The 23,238-nt window shown below is 54.9% G+C and overlaps 1 protein-coding gene and 1 long non-coding RNA gene across 5 annotated transcripts in view; one reads left to right on the top strand and one right to left on the bottom strand.

Moving 5' to 3' along the window:
- CORO1C (coronin 1C) overlaps positions 1-12,411 on the top strand; it is an 87,446-nt gene extending 75,035 nt beyond the window's left edge. For all 4 annotated transcript variants that reach the window (XM_051835883.3, XM_089322879.1, XM_089322880.1 and 1 more), the window contains exons 5-11: positions 659-840; positions 1,754-1,873; positions 2,670-2,774; positions 4,539-4,684; positions 8,691-8,748; positions 8,844-9,089; positions 10,109-12,411. In XM_051835883.3, the coding sequence (XP_051691843.1) occupies positions 659-840; positions 1,754-1,873; positions 2,670-2,774; positions 4,539-4,684; positions 8,691-8,748; positions 8,844-9,089; positions 10,109-10,228 (977 nt within the window). In that variant the 3' untranslated portion in view covers positions 10,229-12,411. The remainder of the gene's footprint in view (positions 1-658; positions 841-1,753; positions 1,874-2,669; positions 2,775-4,538; positions 4,685-8,690; positions 8,749-8,843; positions 9,090-10,108) is intronic.
- LOC138847422 (uncharacterized) lies at positions 2,809-23,063 on the bottom strand. Its single transcript, XR_011385233.2, has 2 exons — positions 21,535-23,063; positions 2,809-3,741 (listed from the first exon to the last, which is right to left on the bottom strand). It is a non-coding gene; the product is annotated as an uncharacterized LOC138847422 (long non-coding RNA).
- Between the last annotated feature and the right edge of the window lie 175 nt (positions 23,064-23,238).

Genomic DNA, 23,238 nt, shown 5'->3' with positions numbered 1-23,238 from the left:
GTGCTTTTCCTTTGACACATTTATTTTTTTTTGTAAAGATACTCATTTATGTGAAAGTCAGAATTGCACAGACAGAAGGAGAGGCAGAGAGAGAGAGGGAGAGAGAGGTCTTCTATCCACCGGTTCACTCCCCAATTGGCTGCAACGGCCAGAGCTTCTTTTTAAGATTTATTTATTTATTTGAAAGTCAGAGTTACACAGAGAAAGGAGAGGCAGAGAGAGGAGAGGTCTTCCATCTGATGGTTCACTCCCCAGATGGCTGCAATGACCAAAGCTGTGCCGATCCGAAGCCAGGAGCTTCTTCTGGGTCTCCCACACGGGTTCAGGGGCCCAAGGACTTGGACCATCTTCTACTGCTTTCCCGGGCCATAGTAGAGAGCTGGACAGGAAGTGGAGCAGCTGGGTCTCGAACCAGCGCCCATATGGGATGCCGATGCTTCAGGCCAGGGCGTTAACCCACTGCACCACAGCGCCAGCCCCAACACATTTATTTCTTACACCAATTTCTTTTCAGTTTTTTAAACTCCCAGTAGACAGAGCATCTTATAATCGGCCCCTTTCTTTGCATTTCTAGCTATCCTCACTGTATTTTTAGTTTTCCTAACTGTCATTCTCCAGGAGTTTCTAACCTTGCAGGGCTTGGTTTTGTTGGCTCTAGGCTGTGATAACGCCATCATCGTCTGGAACGTGGGGACGGGGGAAGCCCTCATAAACCTGGACGAGATGCACTCGGACGTGATTTACAACGTGAGCTGGAACAGGAACGGCAGCCTCATCTGCACAGCCTCCAAAGACAAGAGAGTCAGAGTGATCGATCCCAGGAAGCAGGAGATCGTTGCCGTGAGTATGCATGCGGCCAGGACGCCCGAGGGCGGGCGCTGCTCTGGGAGGCAGGTGGCAGTGTTGGTCGGGGGCCTTGCTCTGTGCAGGCGCCAGCGGAGAATAAGGGGAGGCTCGCACAGGCCCTCACTGCCCGCAGTCACACTTCTCGCAGAGCTGAATGTTCCCAGCCTCACTCAACTCTCGTCCCCTTGGTGGTCCCTTCTCACAAGGAAAGAGTTTTTGTTGGTTCACTAGAGTCCTTCGGAGTTTACGAGCCTGCATCAGGGAAGGCAGACACATTCCAGGTCTCGGGCCGAGCACCGAATACGAGTTAACTGTTGCCCTCGCTCCATCCCGGCAGTCTGCTTCAGTGTCTCATGGAGAAGCCCCAGGCTCTTTCATCAGCCCAGACTGGGCCCCACGAGATCCCAGGTCCTGACCAAAGGGGACATTCGTGTCCTCAGGCAGGGCTGGGCTGCACTTGGAGGCCATGCGCTGACAGCAGTGTCGAGCCCCGGGGACTTCCTGGGCTTGGGCAGAGTGCTTCTCCACTGGGCTCTTCCAGGGTGGATGTTTGGCGGCTGGACCAGAATTTTCTGCCTCGTGATTTTGCAGAAGTGGCAGAGTGACACCCAACCCTCAGGCGGTTATCCTCTTGAGAAGCAGGCATCCGGGGAATCCTTTCATGTGTTTTAATTGTGGTGCCTGGACTTGGAATGGAAGCAGGATGAGTCAAATCCTGGTGTTCTGGCAAGCCAGAGGATGGTCTTGTTTCCTCATGGGGAGGGAGCGTGGTTCACACTGACTGCCCCCACCCCTGTGTCCTCAGAGCGTGGCTTAGGGTGAGGTTGGGCTCCAGGTGAGTTTCGCAGTGCACATTACTGCCTGCGGCTTAAGTGTGCACGGTGTGCCTTTTTGCCCTCCCTCCCAGGAGAAGGAGAAAGCACACGAAGGCGCAAGGCCCATGAGGGCCATCTTCCTGGCCGACGGCAACGTCTTCACCACCGGCTTCAGCCGCATGAGTGAACGGCAGCTGGCGCTCTGGAATCCGGTATGCTCCCCCCACTCGCCTTTCCGCTCGCTTTCCCTTGAGCTTTCTCTCTGTTCTGAATGGGTCTTTGGGTTGGCAAGTAGATTCTAGATCCTTCATGTAGATCTCTGAACTCCAGCTGTCTGAACTTGAATGTGATGCTCTTGTCATCACTGGAGACTTCCTCTATTTCAAAAATGCACGCTTGGTCTCCCGAGGAGACTCGGCTTTTTTGTTCGTTTGTTTTCCAAAGCATGTACGAAGGATATAGTGTTTAACCTAAGTGGAGAACACCTCATTTGCATATGTGGTGTGGCCCCAACCTGTGTGTATATTGTAGGGAAACAGGCAACCAGAGTTTCTGCCACTCAAACTGTTATGATTCTAGGAAAATGGTTCACTTAAGTAAAGTTAGAAGAATGTATAACAGCGGCTGGTGCTGCGGTGCAGCAGGTTAAGCCGCTGTCTGCAGTGCTGATTAGAGTCCCAGCTGCTCCACTTCCAACCTGGTTCCCTGCTGTGGCCTGGGAAAGTCACAGAAGACGGCCCAAGTGCTTAGGCCCCTGTACCCACGTGGGAGACCTAGATGCAGCTTCTGGCTCTAGCCTGGCCCAGCCCTGGTCATTGCGGCCATTCAGGAGTGGGCCAAAGGCTGGGAGATCTCTCTCCTCTCTGTCTCTGTCTCTTTCCCTCTCTTGCTGTAAATCCAACTTTCAAATAAATAAATATATATATATATATCTTTTAAAAATCCAACTTTACAAAATGCATACACTCACACACACACACATATATATATATTTATTTTTTCTTCCAGAAAAACATGCAGGAACCAATCGCTCTTCATGAAATGGATACTAGCAATGGGGTGTTGCTGCCTTTCTACGATCCTGACACCAGTATCATTTACTTATGTGGAAAGGTAAACAGTAACTGTGATGTTTGATTCAGGTTAATTTAATCCTGGTCAGTTTAATTAAGAAGAAAGTCTACCCTTCAGGGCGTTAGAGGATGGGGAACGTATTGTGTCATTTTGACTTGTCTAATTTGTGTGTCTGTGTGTCTTAAGCTAAGATCACGACAGGTGATTTTGGTATGGATTAGGCCCTGAGACCGGCCAGTTGTCGGGTAACACAACATGCTGTGTTTGCTGTTGTTGCCTGGGCAGGGCCTGGGCAGGGCCTGGGCTGGGGCGCTGGGGCACTGGGGCAGATGCTGACGGGGGCCTGCACACAGGCCCTTTCAGGGGGAGACAGGACTTGCTGGTCTTTGGTTTTCATCCACGAGTGCTGGCTGATTGGTGATTTCAGGTTTAGCTGCATTGTGACCAGGATGCTGCAGTCTTATCAGATAGCCCTAGATTGGCGTGAGGGTGTGAGCTTCTCCACCCTGGACTTAGGAAGGAAACAGAACTTTGTGGCTGTGAGTATCTGAGGTCCCCAAAGACTCTGGAGGCTTCTGTTGCCGGGGCTCAGTGCTGGGCCCACTGAAGTTTCAGAGCGTGATATCAGGCCGTGACAGGAAGACTCCACGCTGAGCTGAAAGCCCTTCGCCTGACCGCACGCTCGGTGGCTCCGTTGCTACCGTTTTACTTTTTAGGGCTGGTAACCTCCCATCTCATTTTCCTTTATAGGTTAATTTTCTCCTTAGAAGTCTATGTAGTCGATGGAACGGAAGGGGGTTGTTTCTGTATCCCCAGATCTGTTAGCGGGTCCCGCACAGGCGAGGCTTCACTTCTCACAGGCGGCTGTTTGTGCTGCGCTGCAGGGGCTGTCACGGGGGGACGAGGTCCGTGTGTTTCCTTGACAGTCACAGTGCAGATGTTAACAGCTGCTGCCGCCGCGGCCTGGAACAGCACAAGATGAGCAGTGACCCAGATGTTATTAACTCTAGATGGAAAATTAGTTTGGTTAGAAAATGACTAATAAGTGCTTAGCTTCTTTTCCATTGCTCTGAGATCTAAATCATGAAGCAAAAGGAAAATAGGGGAAGTGATGTCAGGGCATGATGCCATGTCGCCATTGTGTCGTCCTCCCTGTGCGTGCATGCGCGTGACGTGTGTGTCCTCGCTACAGACGGTATTGCCGTCAGGACTCACGCTGGTGGCACTGTGATTTGGATTTAGACTTGCATATGCTGTGGGCTCCAGATCTCAAAAAAACCCTGACTGCTCTAAACAAGATGAGAGAGGCAGACACGACGTGATGGGACGGTGCGGCCTGCTGCAGTTAAAGGACACGCATGCCTAACCAGGAACCTCTCCCTTCTCATCTCCTCACTGCCTGGTGACGGCACCCTGCCCTGCGCTAGTGCGTGAACTTCACAGCAGTCATGGTGCTCTCAGCGGGCCTCTACTCTTTGTTTTTTGAACTTGAGTGGCAGTGCAGTTGTCTGGCAGAGGAATTCAGAATTTTACCCTAACTCTGGCCAGACGTCCATGCTCAGGGGAGTAAAGTCAACCTGCTTGGGAGGCAGAGGAGACCACCTAAAGAGCAGGCTAGTGTTTGGTAAGTGGGGGCTTCCTCCACCAGGCAGAGCAGCTGTCGAACGCTGTGATAAGCTTCCTTGTGGGGAGAAACAGGTCAGCCACTAGCACGCGGTCCCAGCTGTTGCTGGGTGTGTGGAGGGGAGGCGAGGCCGAGCGTTTCCGTTGATATCGAACACAAACTTGTCTGATGTTTTGCAGGGCGACAGCAGTATTCGCTATTTTGAGATCACGGATGAATCCCCGTATGTCCACTACCTCAACACATTCAGCAGCAAGGAGCCTCAGAGAGGCATGGGGTACATGCCCAAGAGGGGACTTGACGTTAACAAATGCGAGATCGCCAGGTAAAGCGTGGGTGTTACAAAGCACTGCGTTTGTTCCCGCCGTCCTTGTAGTACAGAGCCCCGCAACAGGTCATGCTGTAATGCCCCAGTCCCTCTGCCCTGGTGTGTGCTGGGACGTGACGATCAGTTTGCCCTCACAGCTGGAAATGTAGCAGCTAAGTGGCATGGCTGAGGTGCACTGCACACTCCCTGAAATAATGAGACCGCTGTGTCCTGTCTTCAAGCTAAGGCAGACAGGGGAGCGCCTACCCTTGGGTGCCCTTTAGAGGAAGAACCAGGTTCCACACTGAGTGGGGGACCCCGCTGGTCCTAACCCAGAGGAGAAGAGCCCCCAGCGGGGTGCTAGGTTAAGCTCACTGAGGAGGCCCACTGTGCTGCATTATATCTGCCTGTACTACCTCTGAGTTTTAGGTTTCATCCTGTGAGGCTAGGGAGTGTCCAGCGGGTATTTTTCTCACCCTAGTAAACAAAAAATACTCAGTGAGACTCAGTGACCACTGGGCATTTTAAGCAACAGTACTCCTACACTGGAGCTGGTGCTGTGGCATAGCAGGTTAAACCACTGGCTGCCCCACTTCCAATCCGGCTCCCTGCTAATGCACGTGGGAGACCCAGATGAAGCTCCTGACTCCAACTCCAGCCCTGGCTGAGGCAGTCATCTGGGGAGTGAACCAGTGGGTGGAAGCGCTCTCTGTCTCTCCTTATAACTCTGCTTTTCAAATAAATAAATACATATTCAAAAAGGAAGAAAGAACAGTCCCACATCATCAGCTGTAAAATCATTGTACATATTTATGTGACTGTGTTCTGGTCACATGGTTTAAAAAATGATTATTTCCAGTCCTTGGGAACATTTATTTTACTGTCACCTAAAAGTTTAAAAGACTAAGCATGATTATTCAGGACACCTCCTTTTTCTGTTTTGGAGCATTGATTATTCAAGGGACATCAAAAAGTTTGGGAAAATGGAATTGAAGGAGCAACTAAGGTACAGTCATTACGAGGCCGCCTGGGATGCCTGCATCCATATCAGAGTGCCTGGCTTCAGTACCCTCCTCTGACTCCTGATTCCAGCCTCTTGCTAATGTGTATCCTGGGTGCAGCAGGTAACAGCTCAGGTTGGGTCTCTGCTACCCACTTAGGAGACCTGGATTGAGTTCTGCGCTCCTGACTTTGACCCAGTCCATTCTGGGTCCCACCCTGGCTACTGTGGACATTTGGAGTATGTCTACCTTTCAAATGAAATGCAAATAAACAATTTATTATTATTTTTAATTTATTTGACAGGTAGAGTTACAGACAGAGAGAGAGAGAGACAGAGAGAAAGGTCCTCCCTCCATTGGTTCATTCCCCAAATGGCCACCATGGCCGGCACTGTGCTGATCCAAAGCCAGGAGCTAGGTGCCTCCTCCTGGTCTCCCATGGGGTGCAGGGACCCAAGCACTTGGGCCATCCTCCACTGCACTTCCGGGCCACAGCAGAGAGCTGGACTGGAAGAGGAGTAACCGGGACAGAATCCGGCGCCCTGACTGGAACTAGAACCTGGGGTGCCAGTGCAGCAGGCAGAGGATTAGCCTAGTGAGCCATGGCGCCGGCCAAATAAACAATTTTTAAATAAAATAAATGTGTCAAAAATTTTATTTATGTGAAAATTTTATTTATTTGAAAGGCAGAAAGATAAGCAGAGGTCCTCCATCTGTTAGTTCACTCTCCAAACACTTCCAACAGCTGAGACTGGACTGGGCTGAAACCAGGAGCTGAAAACTTAACCTGGGTCACCAGGTGGGTGGCAGGGACCCACGTACTTGAGCCCTCACCTGTGCCTCCCGTGGTGCGCACTAGGAGAGAGCTGACTGGCAGCAACGGAACCTGGACTCAAACCAGGCTCATCCCACATGGCCTCTTACCTACTGTGCCAAATGCCTGCCCCAAGACAAGTATATTTTGGAGCAAAAATTTTGAAATCCATGCATAGTTTTTTTAAAGTACGCAGAATTCCTTTTGAAGTACCCTCATATATTGGGTGCTAAACGTGATACCTGAATCACTTTCACTTCTCCTGCGTGTCCTGTGAGGTAAGTGCCATTCTTATCCCCACTTTGCTGATGAGGAACTCGAGGCTTGATGAATTGCTGTGCCCTCAAAGGTTGCGATACTCAAACTCAGGCCAGTCTTTTCCCCAGAAGGCTACCCGCAGAGTTTTCATTTAATTAGTCTTGAAGAAATATTTTTGTTGGGGCTGACGCTGTGGCACAACAGGTTCAAGCCCCGGCCTGCAGTGCCAGCATCCCATATGGGCGCCGGTTCGAGTCCCACCTGCTCCACTTCTGATCCAGCTCTGTGCTACAGCCTGGGAAAGCAGTGGAGGATGGTCCAACTCCTTGGGCCCCTGCATTCTCATGGGAGACCCAGAAGAGACTCCTGGCTGCTGGCTTTGGATCAGCTCAGCTCTGGCCCTTACAGTTATTTAGGGAGTGAATCAGCAGAATGGAATGGAAGACCTTTCTCTCTCTGGCTCTACTTCTATCTGTAACTCTGTCTTTAAAAAAAAAAAAAAAAGATTGTAACTCTACCTCTCAAATAAAGAATACAGACAGTAAGAGGGAGAGACAAAGATCTTCCTTCCGTTGGTTCACTCCCCAAATGGCCACCACAGCCGGCGTTGCGCTGATCCAAAGACAGGAGCCAGGAGCTTCTTCCAGGTCTCCCATGCAGGTGCAGGGGCCCAAGGACTTGGGCCATCTTGTACTGCTTTCCCAGGCCATAGCAGAGAGCTGGATGGGAAGAGGAGCAGCTGGGACTAGAAGCCGTGCCCATATGGGATGCCAGCACTGCAGGTGGAGTATTAACCTACTGCACCACGGTGCTGGCCCTGTAGCTCTGTCTTTCAAATAAATAAAATAATTCTTTTAAAAAAATTTTTTTTTGTTTACCTGTGGAACTCTGGTTCAAATAGTGAACAGGCAAGTGTGACACAACAGGGGTGCACTTCCTGCAGCGCCGCTGAGTTCTGCCCTTCCCCCATGGCTGGGTCTGCCACTCTGGTCAGAATGCTCACTGCACTCTTGGCAGGAGCTTTAGAAAGAATTCTTTTATTTATTTATTTATTTTTTTCCATTTGCAAGGCAGGGTAACAGAGAGAGAGTTGTCATCCGCTGCTTCATCCCCCAAATGGCCACAACAGCCAGGTCTGGGTCAGGAGCTTGGAACTCCATCCAGGTCTCCCATCTGCGTGGCAGGAGCCCCTGCTTCCCCAGGTGCATTAGCAGGGAGCTGGACCAGAAGCAGAGCAGCCAGGACTCAAGGCAGTCGGCAGCTTAACCCACTGGGCCACAAGGCCCACCCTTTAGGAAGAACTCTGGATTCCATTCTGGCTGGGGGAAAATTGCCTTGCCCTTATCGGGGTTTTTGGAAGAGAAGACATTTCTGGCTTGGCTGTTTTGTCTTATTGAGGATGCATGAGAAAACGCTGTCCCTTTTTTTAAGCCGAGAGTGATCTGTTTCCCTCTCTGCTGTTGTAAGCAAGCTGCTGTCCATGCCCACTCTTTCCGCTGTTTGGATCGCTGCCAGTTTTTGACTGTTGTACACGCATGGTACGCTTTGCGTGGACATAAAGATCTCAGTTCTCAGGATTGTTTCTTTTCCGTTGTAAAAATCATATTTGTGCTTACAATCGTTTGACCACTTCAAGCTGGCAAAGCCCGGCACCGGGCCGTAGATGCGTTCAGCGTGTAGGTGTGTGCTCGCTGGTCCTGTGGCGTGGCAGCTTCTGCACCTGTGGTGCTGCAGTTTGTCCGTAATTCACAGCTCTCGCCCCGTGCTTGGCTCCAGTCCGCCGTGCCCTAGCACGCTTCCTCCCAGCTGTGTTCTCTGTGGAGTGGGCAGGTCGGCGAGGCGAGGGTGGAGCCGCACTTGCTAGCCGTGTAGCACTGCGGGCCACAGCGAATTCTCCGACGCAGCCTCCTGGTTGACTCAATGGAACTTTCCCTTTGTTTCCCCTCTGAAGATTCTTCAAGCTCCATGAGAGAAAGTGTGAGCCCATTATCATGACTGTCCCCAGGAAGGTGAGTGCCCGGTTTTCTAGCAGTCAACATTTAAAACAGCGAACCCTGACCCTTCCCCCTCCTCACCAGAGGCTTCCCCTGAATGTCTCTTGCAGTCCGACCTTTTCCAGGACGACCTGTATCCCGACACGGCAGGACCGGAAGCCGCGCTGGAGGCCGAAGAGTGGTTCGAGGGGAAGGACGCAGACCCCATCCTCATCTCCTTGAAGCACGGATATATTCCAGGCAAAAACAGGGACCTCAAGGTCGTCAAGAAGAACATTCTGGACAGCAAGCCCAGTGCGAACAAGAAGTGCGACCTAATCAACACCCCCAAGAAGACCGCGGACCCTGCCAGTGTGGTAAGGGCAGCAGGAGCTGGGGCTACGCCTGGGTCCTGTCCACTGGCGATCCCTTTGTGGTCAGGGCCCTTGGCAAGCACTGTGTCAACCGTGGCCACTGGGGGGCGTTCAGCGAATGGTGGTACGTGAGAGAGCCCTAGAGCTCGTGGCCATGAGTCTGAGCCCCGCTCTGTGTTTCATGGTGTCTGTGGTGGGCGTTGATCTCCACCTCTGAGAATGAACAGGAGTCTCTTGGGGTTTTCTTAACTGTCTTTCCCCAAACTGGTTAAACCCATCTCTGATTTGGGTAGAAACAAAGGGGTGTGAGTGGAGGGACACAGGCCCAGGAATGGAGAGCCCTGGAGGAGGGAGTAGCAGAGTGACAGAAGATCTGGCAGTGGCTGGAACAGGCAGCACAGGGGATCTGGCAGAGGGGTGGGAAGGAGCCTGCCCGTGCAATCCTGCCTGGCCCCGGGGAGGGGGCGTGTGGGCTACGGGACGGAACTCCAGGGGAGAAGGGAGGTGCTGGGTTATCCCTGAGACAGTAAGAGGAGCGGAGGTACAGAGTGCCCGGAGGAGCTGACACTGGGGCTGTGGTGGAGGGAGCCACATGACCCTGGCCTGCGTGGAAGTTGTGGCAGACAGCACGGGGAACCTGACTCCCTGGGCAGCGGCAGCTCCATGGCCTCTGCGTGGAGTCACTCCTCGGGCACCCTGGGCAGATAGAAGTTGCGCTTGCTGGCAGAGTGAGGCTTTGGGCAGCCTTGAAGGAGCCCGTCCGGCCCCAGGTGGGTGCAAGGCCTGGGGACTAGCAGTGGGCAGGCCGGTCTCCCTGGCGTCCTGCTGCTGGGTTTCACGTGGATGGAGCGGCCGCAGCTGCACTCCTAGGCCAGAGGCCTGAGCTTTGCCTCCTTTTCCACTTGGTGGCTGAGACTTGCCACTGGAAGATAGAAAATTGCATTTTCTGTATTACAAATTCTGCGCGGTGATGAAGTGTGTTTGCTGCGTTTTAATCACGGCTCCCCTTTTTGTTTTTGTAGCAAAATGAAGCCAAGTTGGATGAGATTTTAAAAGAGATCAAATCTATAAAAGACACAATCTGCAGTCAAGATGAGCGCATTTCCAAGCTAGAACAGCAGATGGCAAAGATCGCCGCCTGAAGGTCCCACCCCCGCCCCTCCAGAATCGGGAGCAAGAACCTGTGCTTGGGAGCTGGTTGTTGGTGTGGTCCCAGGGAGGGCTGCCCCGGGCTCCGCCGCTGGAGACCTTCCAGCCAGACCTGTCAGCCAGCTTAGGCCGCATTCCACTCAATTTGTCTCCCAAATTGCAAAAACAAAAGCTGAGCTTTTTATCAGAAAGCCTTTTTGATGTTTTAAGTGTTCCGTGACTTGTTGAACTTTTAAAAGACAAAAGTGCTACTTTTAAAACCCCAGATATTCCGAATTTTACAAAACAAACCAATTCCGATTCAATGTCGTGCCCAAGTACCTTTTTTTTTTTATTTTTATGAATAGGGACCAATGCCACATTGCTTTTTATATTTCTTTCTTTTTTAATGTTGCCAAAACCAAAAGTAGCTTTTTCTCTTTGTATTTTGCTACTTTGCAGTATTTGTGTGTGGTTTTCTTTTTCTCCTTCATTTGAAAGGGACAGCACTGTGTATGTTTATAAACTAAATGAAGATATTATTTTGTATAAACATTCATCGAGAACAATCAAGAGTAGTAGCCACTTGGTGCTGGCTCCTTTACAGCACAAACCCGGTCATCTAATGACTGTACAAAAGGAAGACTTGAAAAACCACGTGGGTTCGTGCACCACCCCTCTCGCTTCACTGAGTCTTCTGATCAAAAAAGCTCACACCGGATCTCTTCCTTCCTTTCCTTTCTCTTCTCTAAAAACCGGGTGGTCGTCCCGGATGGAATTTTGCTTCTTGGTTATCCTGTGCTTCAGACGATTATAATCTAACCCAAACTAGCACGTGTTTCTGCGGTTTTGTTCCACGCGTAGGGTCTGCGCGTTCGTCACTTTGAACGCGGTGTTTCAGGTCTTGGTCGATACTTGAGAAGGGTGTCTGGGACGAGCAGGCACGCTGTCTGCTGGCGCGTTCTTGCCGTCTCGGCGGCCGGCCTCGTGCGCGAGTGCCGTGGTGGGGACTTGGAAGGGAGCTTCTGCCCCTGAGGATCCCGTTGCCCCGCGTGGCCCCTGCTGTCCCCAAGTGTGCAGGGGAAGCAGCGACTCTCCTTGCAGCAGCCAAGCGCCTGCCTCCCCTCTTCCTCCTGTGCGCTGCGACCTCTCTCAGGGCTCCCCCCGCCATTCCTCCTGTCCTTCTTGCCTTGCAGTCCTAGTCACACGGAGCTGAGTGGAGGCCAGAGGGCGCTGCCGATCGTGGAGACGAAGGGGAGTGGGCCAGAAGCGAGCACACAGGTGCGCAGAGCCTGCCGGCGCTTTAGTACATGCAGGCCAGCCCTCGGCGCCCTGGGACTGCCTGCTCTGCCTCTCCGGCCTGCACCGAGGCCGCCAAGCACAGGCTCCCTGGTTCTGGAGGGGGCAGACACCGAGCTCTGGTCCCCTGCTCCTTCCTAGGCTTGCTTAGAACTCCACCCGGCTCCCCTTCCTCAGATTGCCTGCTCAAGAGCCAAGGTGTCCGGCGCCTCTCTTGGAAGGGCGGAGAGCCTGCGATTGAACGTGGGACAAATGGTGCCCCTGGGGCCGCGAGGGGAGTCCTCTGCCCAGGCCCGTGCTGGCGTGGCTGGCTGGACGTGTCTGCCAATGGGCACAGGCACAGGGACCAGGTGTGGTGACAGCGCCTTGCTGTGCGCAGCCCGGCTCGGGGTAGTGTCCACCAGGAGAAGGCGCCATGGCCAGCCAGCGGTGCTGGGGTCGCCGTGTGTACAGTTTGAGGGCATATGAGTGTCTGCTGTGGCTTGTGTGTGTCTCTAACACTGAAGTGGACGATGAGCATTAGAGTGACTTTCAGTCAGGCCTGTGCGTGTCTCTGTCCGTGGAACCTGCTGAGGACCTTCGTTTCCAAACTCGGAAACGTGTGAAGGTTCTGACGTCCAATTCCCTAAGCAATCACGGTTGTGCTTGTCGCTGACGGTGGTGACGGTGGTGAAACACCGGGGCGGGGGGGAAGGAAGGCACGGGGAGTCGGTCCCGACCAAGTGCTGTGCATTGCTTTTCCTGTTCTGTGTTGCGTTTTGTTTTGTTTTCTTGTTTTAAAGTGATGACATCCTGAGGAGGACAGTGAATTACTCCTGATCGGCTCTTATAGAGCGGCCATAGCTTTCTGTCAGAACACTTGCTTCCATGTTTCCAAGATAAAGACCGTTGATTACAAGTCGGTGTCTGTGTCTCCTTCCCACGTCAGCTGTCTCAGACAGCCGCCGGCTCTGCCGGACACAGCCGCTCTGCCTCGGCCCCTTCTGTGGGCGAGCACAAGGGAAGTGGTGCGGGGTGGGCGGGCGCCTGGCTGCAGCAAAGGGGAAATGGGCCGGGGCCCCGCAGAGGCCTGGGCTGCGTTCCAGATCCCAGCGTACCCGGATGTGTGGGTCCTGCCTCAGGCCTGTGCCGGCAGTGCGAGATGGGGCGGGGCTCCTAAGCTCTCTGGTCCTTCTCCTGTCTCCTGTCCTTGGCAGACGAGAGCTACCTGTGTGTGGCCACACACACAGCTGCTGCTGTCCCGCCCTGCGCAGCCTTTGCCAGAGCTTTCTCTTCGGTAGAAGTGGAATTCTGTTGGCCTGGCTGTGGTTTTTACACCGGCGTCAGTGGATTGCACGGCCCCCTCTCCACTTCCCGTTTTGCGTTACGGCAAGGCCGCACGACACTTCAGGGGTCCTAGCAAAGAATCTGCTGTTCGCCTCTTCTGAATGCTTATCGTGGCATCCACTCATTCACTGAAACAGAATGCTACAGAGGCCAGTGACAGTCACACGCTCAAAGTTTGAGAGGCAAGGCAACTGATAGGGACTGACACCCCTTACCAGAGTGCGGCCCCCAACAGCGAGTTACACAGCTTTCCTGGAATTCTGTCCACTAGGGCTCACAATTTTGAGACTTGTCACGCAGTTACCAGACCCAGGATGTGGTTGTAAGATGAATGTGACAAGGCACGTTTCTTTTTTCTTTTCTTTTTTTTTTTTTTAGATTGATTGATTGATTTGAAAGTCAAAGTTGCAGAGAGAGAGGGAGAGAAGAGGTCTTCCATCCCCAGTTGGCCGCAACGGCTGGAGCTGTGCTGATCCGAAGCCAGGAGCTTCTTCCAGGTCTCCCACATGGGTGCAGGGGCCCAAGGACCTGGGCCATCTTCCACTGCTTTCCCAGGCCATAGCAGAGAGCTGGATCAGAAGTGGAGCAGCCAGGACTCGAACCAGCGTCCATATGGGATGCCGGCACTGCAGGTGGCGGCTTTACTTGCCACGTCACAGCGCAGGCCCAAGGCACATTTCTTGAATCTTAGGCAGAACGCTGGGTTGGGCCTTGTCTCGGTTCCTGGAATTGGCCCCATACCTCAGTCGCCGGAATGCAGTTAGCGTTTAGTCACACTCACTCCATTTTGACTTCGACTACATTTGTAAATACGATGAATAATCACCACAGAGTTCCCCCGCCTCGAATACCGTAACCTGAAGTTGTTTCCGTCTGTGCGAACAACAACAACGGGTTCCCGGGGAGCCCGAGGTTACAGGAAGCAGAAGTTGGCCGAGGCCCGTGGGTGGGCAGCCGGGAGGCGCGTGGTGGTCTGTTTACAGTGGACCGGGGCTCCGGCTTGGGCCGCCTTGAGTCTGTGCCAGGAGACCCAGCAGTCCTTGTGCTGTTCCCAGCCAGCCGGCCAGACCTTGTCTAGGGAGAACTTGCAGGTTTTTTTTAAGGTTACTTCCCGTGCTGTAGTCGATGTTCCATGTCCAGAAAACCTTGTAGTTGGCTCCTAGGGTCTGTTAACCCTCAGCGGGCCTTTCTCTTACTGCTGACACAAGAAAACCCCCGAAGTCTTCCCTGGTCCCCGGTGAGAGTTGTCACCAAGGGCACACCCTTCCCCCAGAGGGGCCGTGCCTGTGGCTGGCCATGGAGGTAGCCTGTGTTCCTTTTTTTTCATTACACAGAAGGCTCTGGGGTCAGCACCGGTTCCAGTCCCGGCTGCTCCACTTCCAGTGCAGCTCCCTGCTCATGCACCTGGGAAAGCCCAAGTGCTTGGGCCGCTGCACCCATGTGGGAGACCCGGAAGTGGCTCCTGACACCTGGCTTTGGATTGGCCCAGCCCTGGTGGTTTGGGGAAAGAACCAGCAGATGGAAGGTCTCTCTCTCTCTCTTCCTCTCTCTGTAACTCTGCCTTTCAAATAAATAAATAAATCTTTAAAAGACAGGAAGAAGGAAGGCCCTCTCTCCCAGAGCATGCAGGGGTGGCGAGTCCTTTCTTCTACCCCTGGTAGGAGTTTGTGCGAGAGAAAGCACAGGGGACAGCCTGGCAGGGGCGTCCTAAGTCCTCAGCACAAAGTATGATTTCTGGGTGTTGGATATCCGTCACCACCTGGATTCTCTATGTGCGCCACAGTGAATGTTTTGCTAATGTCACCAGAGAAGGTGCGGCTGTGTGGGACAGTGGCTAGGCTGCCGGCTGGGCACCCACACCCCACACCAGAGTGCCCAGGCTTGAGTGTCAGCTCCACTCATCCAGCTTCCTGCTGGTGCAGCACCTGGGAGGCAGCCATGACGGCGCCCGTGGCTGAGTCCCTGCCGCCACGCGGGAGACCTGGGCGGAGTTGCCACGCTTCTGGCTTTGGCCTGGCCCAGGCGTCTGGGACGTGAACCAGAGGATGGGAGCGTGCTCTCTCGCTCGCTCGCTCGCTCTCTGGCTTTCAAGTAAATTGAACTCAATTGAAACCTGAGCAGTTTCTAGAAAGAAGTCGAGGGTTCTTAGCCCTGGGACCACCCAGAGCAGAAGGTTTTCCGCAAACCTTTTCAGGGATATACATACGCTGTGTGTACTGGGTGTAGAAAAATAATTCCAGGTGTCATAGCACTACAGGGTGTTTTTTGTTTGTTTGTTTGTTTGTTTGTTTTCCAAGGTTCATTTATTTAAGAGGCAAATTTACAGGGAGAGAGACAGAAAGAGGTCACAACAGCCGGGGCTGGGCCAGGCCAGCCCAAAACCGGGAGCTTCTTGGTCTCCCACGTGGGTACAGGGGCATTAGCACGTGGGTCATCTTCCACTGCTTACCTGGGCGCATCAGCAGGGATCTGGATCAGTAGTGAAGCAGCCAGGACACAACCTGGTGCCCATATGGGATGCTGGCACCGCAGGTGGAGGCTTAGCCTACTAGGCCGCGGCGCTGGCCCCGGGAAGGGGCTGTGGGCAGCAGCACTAGGGAGGGAGAAATGGCGTACATGGAGGCTGGGCACAGGGTCGCTGCTTCGGAGGAAGCTCTGGGTGGCAGCAGCCATCAGTATTTCAAAGGGCAAGGGCAAGGGCAAGGAGCACCCCTGGCCCGGGTGCTGTGTGTATCACTTCCCTGCCCTCGCAGCAGCAGTCTCGTCCCCCGGTACCCAGTGTTGGTGCAGGCATCCCCGGTGAACGCTCGTGCTGACCCGGGACGGAGAAGGGCCTGCAGAACAGGTACCCAGTGTTGGTGCAGGCATCCCCCAGTGAACGCTCGTCCTGAGCCGGGACGGAGAAGGGCCTGCAGGACCCCAGCGGGCCAGCACCTGGGGTCTGACAGGGAGCCGTTCAGGCCCAGGCTCCGTGTCTCGAGGGCTGAGAACCCAGGGGCAGGGTTCTGACACCCAGGTCTAAGCTTGTGGGCCACGGCGCTGAGGTCTGGGAGCGGGCAGTTGCCTCACCGACAGCCGGAAGTGGTTGCAGGTTCGTCTGTGTGCCGGGGCAGTGTTTGGTTCGAGGAAGGCAGAAGTGCTTCATGATTACGACAGACTCCTGGGCCGCAGGTCACTGTCCTCGGTACAGGCTCCCAGTGACAAGCACACTGTTGCCCTGGCCAGTTGCTTCCCGGTGAAGGGTGCTGAGGTGGGGCGTGTACCTGCCAGGGGCAGAGCCCCGCCTGCACAGCCACCTGCCCCCTTTCTGAGAGGAGAGACAAGTGGGTCTCCCCTGGCCTACAGGGTGCCGCCCACCCTCTGCACCCTCATGAGAGCCCCCTGGACAGGGCCCCTGCCTCCCACACCCAGGCTGCAGGACGCGTGCACGTGGGCTGTGGCTGCACACTCCGCCATGTCCCAGCTCTTCTCTCAGCCGTGACCTCCTCGTGTGTGTCCCCATCTGCCTGGGCAGAGCTTCTGTGTCAGAGACTAAGACCCAACCAGGTGTATATGGACATGCGGGGCTGGGGAGAGCAGAGGCCGATCTGTGAGCGAAATAAGGAAGTGGCCCCTAGGGGCAGGGAGTCTGCAGGCCGCACAGAGGAGCTGCTGCTCCTGTCGGATCCGAAGGCAGCGAAATCCCGAAGTCCCGATGGCGGCCTCCCCGCTCCGGGAGCATTCTGCTGCCCGTGGCCCACGCCAGTCCCTGTTCGTGTGATCACAGACACCCAGGATAACGCCTGGCCGAGAGCTGAGCTCCTTGCTCATCCAGGTTGCCAGACAGAAGGAACCATCACGGCATCCTCCGCACACCACCTCGCCTGAGTGTCTGTCCCAGCCTGGCAGCAGTCCAAGTCTTTATAACCCAATCTTTTTTTTTTTTTTTTTTTTTTTGACAGGCAGAGTGGACAGTGAGAGAGAGACAGAGAGAGAAAGGTCTTCCTTTGCCGTTGGTTCACCCTCCAATGGCCGCCGCTGCAGCCGGCGCACCGCACTGATCCGATGGCAGGAGCCAGGATCCAGGTGCTTTTCCTGGTCTCCCATGGGGTGCAGGGCCCAAGCACCTGGGCCATCCTCCACTGCACTCCCTGGCCATAGCAGAGAGCTGGCCTGGAAGAGGGGCAACCGGGACAGAATCCGACGCCCCAACCGGGACTAGAACCCGGTGTGCCGGCGCCGCAAGGTGGAGGATTAGCCTATTGAGCCACGGCGCCGGCCTTTTATAACCCAATCTTTATAAAGACAGAGTTACTTACTTGGCAGGCAGAATGACAGAGCGTCCATCCACTGCTTCCTTTCCCAAAGGCCACCATGGCTGGGTCGGTCCAGGCCAAAGCCAGGAGACTAGAACTTCATCTGGGTCTCCCAAGTGGGTGGCAGGGGTCCAAGTACTAGGCGCATTAGCAGGGAGCTGGAACGGGAGCGGAGCAGCTGGGGGCCCCACCTGGTGCTCCCATACGGGACACCAGCATCACAAGCAACAGCTTAAACCACTGTGCCACAAGCCTGGGCCCTGAGTGACACTCTCGGGCGTAAAGTTGGGGAAACTAAAGCTGCAGGCGCCCAAGCCAAGGGTGCTTGTTACATTTTTAAGTGGTGGGAGAGAGCCTGAAGAAGAGAATTTAAGTGTATCTGACAGTTTAGTGTCCACAGCAAAGTGCATTTCAACGTGGGCCTCGTGGCTACCTTTGCTATATGTTTAAGTAGTTGCAGTGGAGGCTGTTTGGCCACAGGGCATAGAATATTTAGAGCTCTTTAAGAAAGTGTTTCTTGGGGCCAGTGCTGTGGCATAGCAGGTAAAGCTGCCGCCTTGCAGTGCCGGCATCCCTTATGGGCACTAGTTCGAGTTCCAGCTGCTTCACTTCCGATCCAGCTCTCTGCTGTGGCCTGGGAAGGCAGTGGAAGATGGCCCAAGTCCTTGGGCCCCTGCACCTGCATGGGAGACGTGGAAGACGCTCCTGGCTCCTGGCTTCAGATCTGCACTGCTTTGGCCGTTGCAGCCATCTGGGGAGTGAACCAGCAGATGGAAGACCTCTCCCTCTCCCCTCCGTCTGCCTCTGCTTCTCTCTCTGTGTAGTTCTGACTTTCAAATAAATAAATGAATGTTAGAAAAAAGAAAGAGCTTGTTGGGGCTGGCACTGTGGTGTAGCGGGTAAAGCCATGAGTCCCGGCTGCTCCACTAACAATCCAGCTCTCTGCTGATGACCTGGGACAGAAGCAGAAGATGGCCCGGGTCCTTCGGCTCCCACACCCATGTGGAAGTGTGAACCAGCAGATGGAAGATCTTTCTGTCTCTCCCACTCTCTAACTCTGCCTTAAAAAAAAAAAAAAAAAATTAACTGGGGTCTACGCTGTAGTTCAGCAGGTTAAAGCCCCAACCTGCAACACCCGAATCCTATGTGGGCGTTGGTTCGAGTCCCAGCTGCTCCACTTCCGATCCATCTCTCTGCTATGGCCTGGGAAGGCAGTAGAAGATGGCCCAAGTCCTTGGGCCCCTGCACCCACATGGAAGAAGCTCCTGGCTCCTGGCTTCGGCCTGGCTCATTCCCGGCTGCTGGAACCATTTGGGGAATGAACCAGCTGATGGAAGATCTCTCTCTCTCTCACTCCTCTCTCCGTCTCTCCTCTCTATCTCTGTAACTCCGCCTTTCAAATAAATAAATAAATAGAGCTTGTTGACCTGAGCACGTAGGTTCAAAACCTTTGTTCCGACTCAGAACAAAAGCTGAGACCCTCGCAATGGCCCTGCTGCCTCGCTCCTGAGACCCCTGTGCCTGGGTGGCCTCCCACTTCTGCAATTGCTGCTCTCTCTGGGCCGTTCTCCCCCCAACCCTCCATCCTGCATCCTGACCCTGTGGTCTTTCCCCCATGACACGCTACCCCTGACCTAACCGCTCCCTGAGCCTGGTCTGTCCCCCCAGATCGACTGGCGACTCCACGGGGACACCAGTTCACTCCCCTCTGCAGATTTCCGGATCTGGCACTGTCTTGACTATTTGTTGAGTTCACGCCCAAGGTTCAGCGCATCTCTGACCTTGAACTCCATGCTGGAGCCGTCTGCAACCAAGACGCCCTGTGTGTCCTGGGCCCAGGGGCTGGCTCCTTCAGCAGACCTGGGAGCCCTTGAGATCCAAGGTCCAGAGTTCGGGTCTGGATGGCCAGGCCTGGGCCTGGGCCAGGTGCTTGAGGGTGGCCACTGGGGCAGTGAGCCCTCCATGGAAAACCACTGGTCAGGAGTGTGCTGCCCCTCGTGTGCCCTCTGGTCCTCCAGGTCTGGGGTCACCCTCCTGCACCCTGTCTGGCCAGGTGAGCTGCAGGCACCCTGCTCTCTCCCCCCTACCCCACGGAAGCAGCTTCCTGCTGCCATCTCCAGCCCAGAACCCCACCCCACCCCACCCCCCGCCCCGTAACTCCATCCTCATAGAAGAAGGGGAATTGAATCCTGGCTGCAACGGGCCCAAAGCATCCATTTCCCTTTTAGACGATCCCGTGGGCAAACCCCTAGCCTCGAAGGGAGCCAGCAAGGCCAGGCAGTTGGGTGTGCCGCCCCTGCTCCCTTCCAGGTCTGCTCAGCTGACCGATGGGCCCAGTGACAGAAGAGGCAGGAATCCACAGCCCCTTCTCGAGTGCAGCTTCCTCAGAGCTGTCGTGACCACTTGCGGAGGCAGGTGGGATCCTGTAAGGGAAGTGGGTGTGGGATCCTGTTCATGTCTTGTGGGGGAGGGGCAGCAGGTAATTCTGGGAACCTGCTAATAGATTCGAAGCTGTCAGGCTGAGCCCGGCCTGTCAAATACACATTTTATCTCCAGGATTCCACAAGGGTTCAATTTGTGTCCCCCGCCACCACCACCCGTGTTTTCTCAGTAATGGAGGAGGCAGCCGACCCGCCCAAGTCCAGTGATACCGGGTTGCGGCCCCACTGGTGTTTTATCAGAGCCGCGCTTGTCCCACCCCACTCCCCACTCAGAAGCAGTAAAGAACAAAGTGCAGCCAGAGGGACCAAGTGCTTGGGCCCCTGCACCCACCTGGGAGACCAGGAAGGAGCTCTAACTGGCGCCTGGCCATTCTGGCCACTGGCAGAGTGAACCAGCAGGTGGAAGATCTCTCTGTCTCTCCCTTCCTCCCTCCCTCTCCGTAACTCTGACTTTCAAAGACAGAAAGAAATGAGTGTCTCTGCATCATCACGGGGGCGGGGGGGGGGGGATTGCCCCAGGGAGTCAGAAGTGCAGCCATGGGCCGGCGGCCGCGTCCACATCCCAGCCTGCACTCACACCTTCATCAGGTGCTGTGTTGTTTGGCGAATAGTCAAAGCTTCGTTTTCCATACGATACAAGCTCGGAGAACCCCTGTGGGTACCCCAGAGCCACACGGCACACTCGAAGCTAGAAGTGAATTCTCCTGATTCTCAAGCTTGCATTTTCCACTCAGGAGCCCCGGCTGGCGGCTTTAGACCTGGCCACTGAGCCGTGGGGGCTGAACCACCAGGCTTCACCTGGCACCTGGCCCCCCTTGTCCGGGCTCAGCAACCATGCTGTGCTGAGAAAGCCTGTGTCACCATCTTGTTTGCCTAAGATTTATTTTATTTGAAAGACATAGTAAGAGAGAGAGAGAGAGAGAGAGAGAGCGCATCCATCCACCAGTTCACTCCTCAATGGCCACAACAGCCGGGGCTGGGCCAAGCCGAAGCCAGGAGCCTGGAGCTCCATCCAGGTCTCCCAGGCGCGTTAGCAGGGAGCTGGATTGGAAGCGGAACAGCTGGGGCTTAAGCTGGCCCTGTGACATGGAACGTGGGCATTGCAGGCTGTGGCTGACCCCGCGGCCCCAGGGCCAGCCTTGAGCTGCCCTGGATCTCCTGCCCGTCAGTGGCATCCATCATTGCTCTTTTTTTTTTTTTTTTAATCAGCCAGCTGTAGCCCAAGAGCCAAACGTGGCCCTCCACTTGTTCTGTAAATAAAGTCTAACTGGTACCCAGGCACACCCATTCATGAACGCCTGGACTCTGGCTGCATTCACGCCACTGCGACAGGCCTGCATGGAGAACAGATACTAAGCCACCGCCCAGGCAGGTGCTGGAGCCATGGCTTCTTTCTCTTTGTAGAGTTATTTTATGTATTTGGAAAGCAGAGAGACAGGGAGAGGGAGAGAGGCCCTCCACCTGATGATTCACTCCCCAGATGCCCACAGCAGCCAGGGCCAAAGCCCAGAGCCTGGAACGCCATCTGGTCTCCCACGCGGCTGGCAGGGGCTCAGGGGCTTGAGCCACGGTTTTGCCGCCTTCGCAGGGAGCTGGGTGGGAAGCGGAGGAGCTGGCACTCAAGGGCACTGCGCCACAGGCCGTGGGCACCCCGAGGGGCAGCCGAACCTGCTGCGCCACGAGGCCCACGCGCTGTCGCCATCCTGACAGCCATGCATCCGTCCCTCATGCCGGGCCTGTTCTGCGACCTTGGGCAGAGCCCTCGCGCTTCCCCAGCAGGATTCCTAGAATCAGGCACCTGCACACTTCGCACGCTTGCCTCTCGCAGGTGTCAGGTGCAGCGAGTTGCGGTTTCACGGTCACCCACACAGACGGCACAAACCGCCATCCATTCAGCAGTAGTTGCTGCTCTAGTGAGCAAACCCAGCCCCTCTCAAGTCTTGCCTGGAAACAGCTCACCTGCCGCTCGCGTGTGGGAGAGTCGCTGGCATGTCCGACCCAGGATGCCACGGAAGATTCCAGAACCTTGCTCCTGGTCTGGCCGGGAGCCCCGGGCTCCGCCCCGTTGGCTGTGCTCGCTGTGAGTCTCAGCTTCTTCCTTTGCAGAGACCGCTGTGCGGGTTTCACGAGCTGATAAACACCAAGCCCTCAGCTCCGGGGCTGCCGGAGACCGGCGGCTCAGGAAGCGGTAGGCGTCTTCATCACAAGGTTGCCCGCTGCCCTTGCGACGGGAGAGCCGCCACGCCCAGTCCACCCACAGCGGCGCGTGGGGCTGCGTGCGGTCACACTGCACCCGTGCCACCTGAGCCCTCACTGGGTCATGAGCATTTTTCAACTATTTTTTTTTAAATGAAAGCATTTTTAAATTTATGTATTAGAAAGTGGCAGGTAGGGGGCTGGGCAGAGAGAGATCTCATTTGCTACTTCACTCCCCAGATATCTGCAGCAGCTGGCGGGGACTGAGACCAGGAGCTGGAAACAGTCCAGGACCCCCGGGTGGGTGTCAGGGACCCAGGCACCGGAGCCGTCACCACTGCCCCCTAGGGTGTGCACAGCAGGAAGCCGGGGTGAGGGCCAGGAGCTGGGCGCTCCGCTAGAGGGTGCAGGCGTCTTAGCCGGTATCTGTGGCACTAGGCTAAATCTTTCTTCATTTTAGAAACTGTGAAAAGCATTCCTAGCACCCAAGCTGCACAGACACGGCTGGGAGGCCGGGCTTGGCCGCCAGTTTTGTGACTCCTCCCCTCCAGCCATCTCAGAGGGACCTCCAGCCTGGACTCAGGGCCGGCCCCCAAGGGCTGGCCCGTTCCACACCTGCCGCATCTCTGGTGTTCATTTGAAAGTGGGAGCAGGTTTGGACTGAGCGGTTAAGACACCTGAGTCCCGCATCAGAGAGCCCGAGTTGGACTCCTGCTCTTAGCGCCTGACCCCTGGGAGGCAGCAGTGACAGCTCTAGTACCTGCATTCCTGCTGCCCACGTGGGAGACTTGGGTTGTGTTCCTGGCCTCCAGCTTCAGCCTGGTCATTGTGGCCGTTTGGGGAGTGAATCAGTGCATGGAGGCACCCTGTGGATGGATGGGTGGGTGGGAGGCAGAGTGGCCAGGACTGGAACCAGTGCTCTGATGTGCAATGCAGGTGTTTAACCTGCATTTGGGGAATGAGCTCCCTCTGTCTGTCCATCTGGTTCTCAAAATCCTTGTGGGGCCAGCGCTGTGGTGCAGCAGATTAATGTCCTGGCCTACAGTGCCAGCATCCCATATGGGCGCTGGTTCTAGTTCCAGCTGCTCCACTTCTGATCCATCTCTCTGCTATGGCCTGGGAAAGCAGTAGAAGATGGTCCAAGTCCTTGGGCCCCTGTACCCATGTGGGAGACCCAGAAAAAGCTCCTGGCTTTGGATCAGCACAGCTCTGGCCTTTGTGGCCATTTGGGGAGTGAACCATCGGGTGGAAGACCTCTGTCTCTCTCTCTGCCTCTCTTCTTTCTGTGTAACTCTGACTTCAAATAAATAAGTAAATAATAAAAATTAAAAAAAAAAAAAAACCTTGTGCATCACAAGTATCGCTTTTCCTTGGAAGATGGCCCACCCTCGTCTACCTCTGCGTGTCACTCATGGTGCTATGTGTCTCAAGGGCCTGCCTGCTGGCCAGCCTCGCAGATGGGGGGTG

The sequence above is a fragment of the Oryctolagus cuniculus genome, chromosome 21, assembly GCF_051225735.1.
Source record: "Oryctolagus cuniculus isolate XC-2025 breed Fujian yellow rabbit chromosome 21, ASM5122573v1, whole genome shotgun sequence".
NCBI classification, from domain to species: Eukaryota; Metazoa; Chordata; class Mammalia; order Lagomorpha; family Leporidae; genus Oryctolagus; species Oryctolagus cuniculus.
The sequence above is the reverse complement of the archived record's forward strand: the minus strand, read 5'-3'. Positions and strand labels throughout refer to the sequence as shown.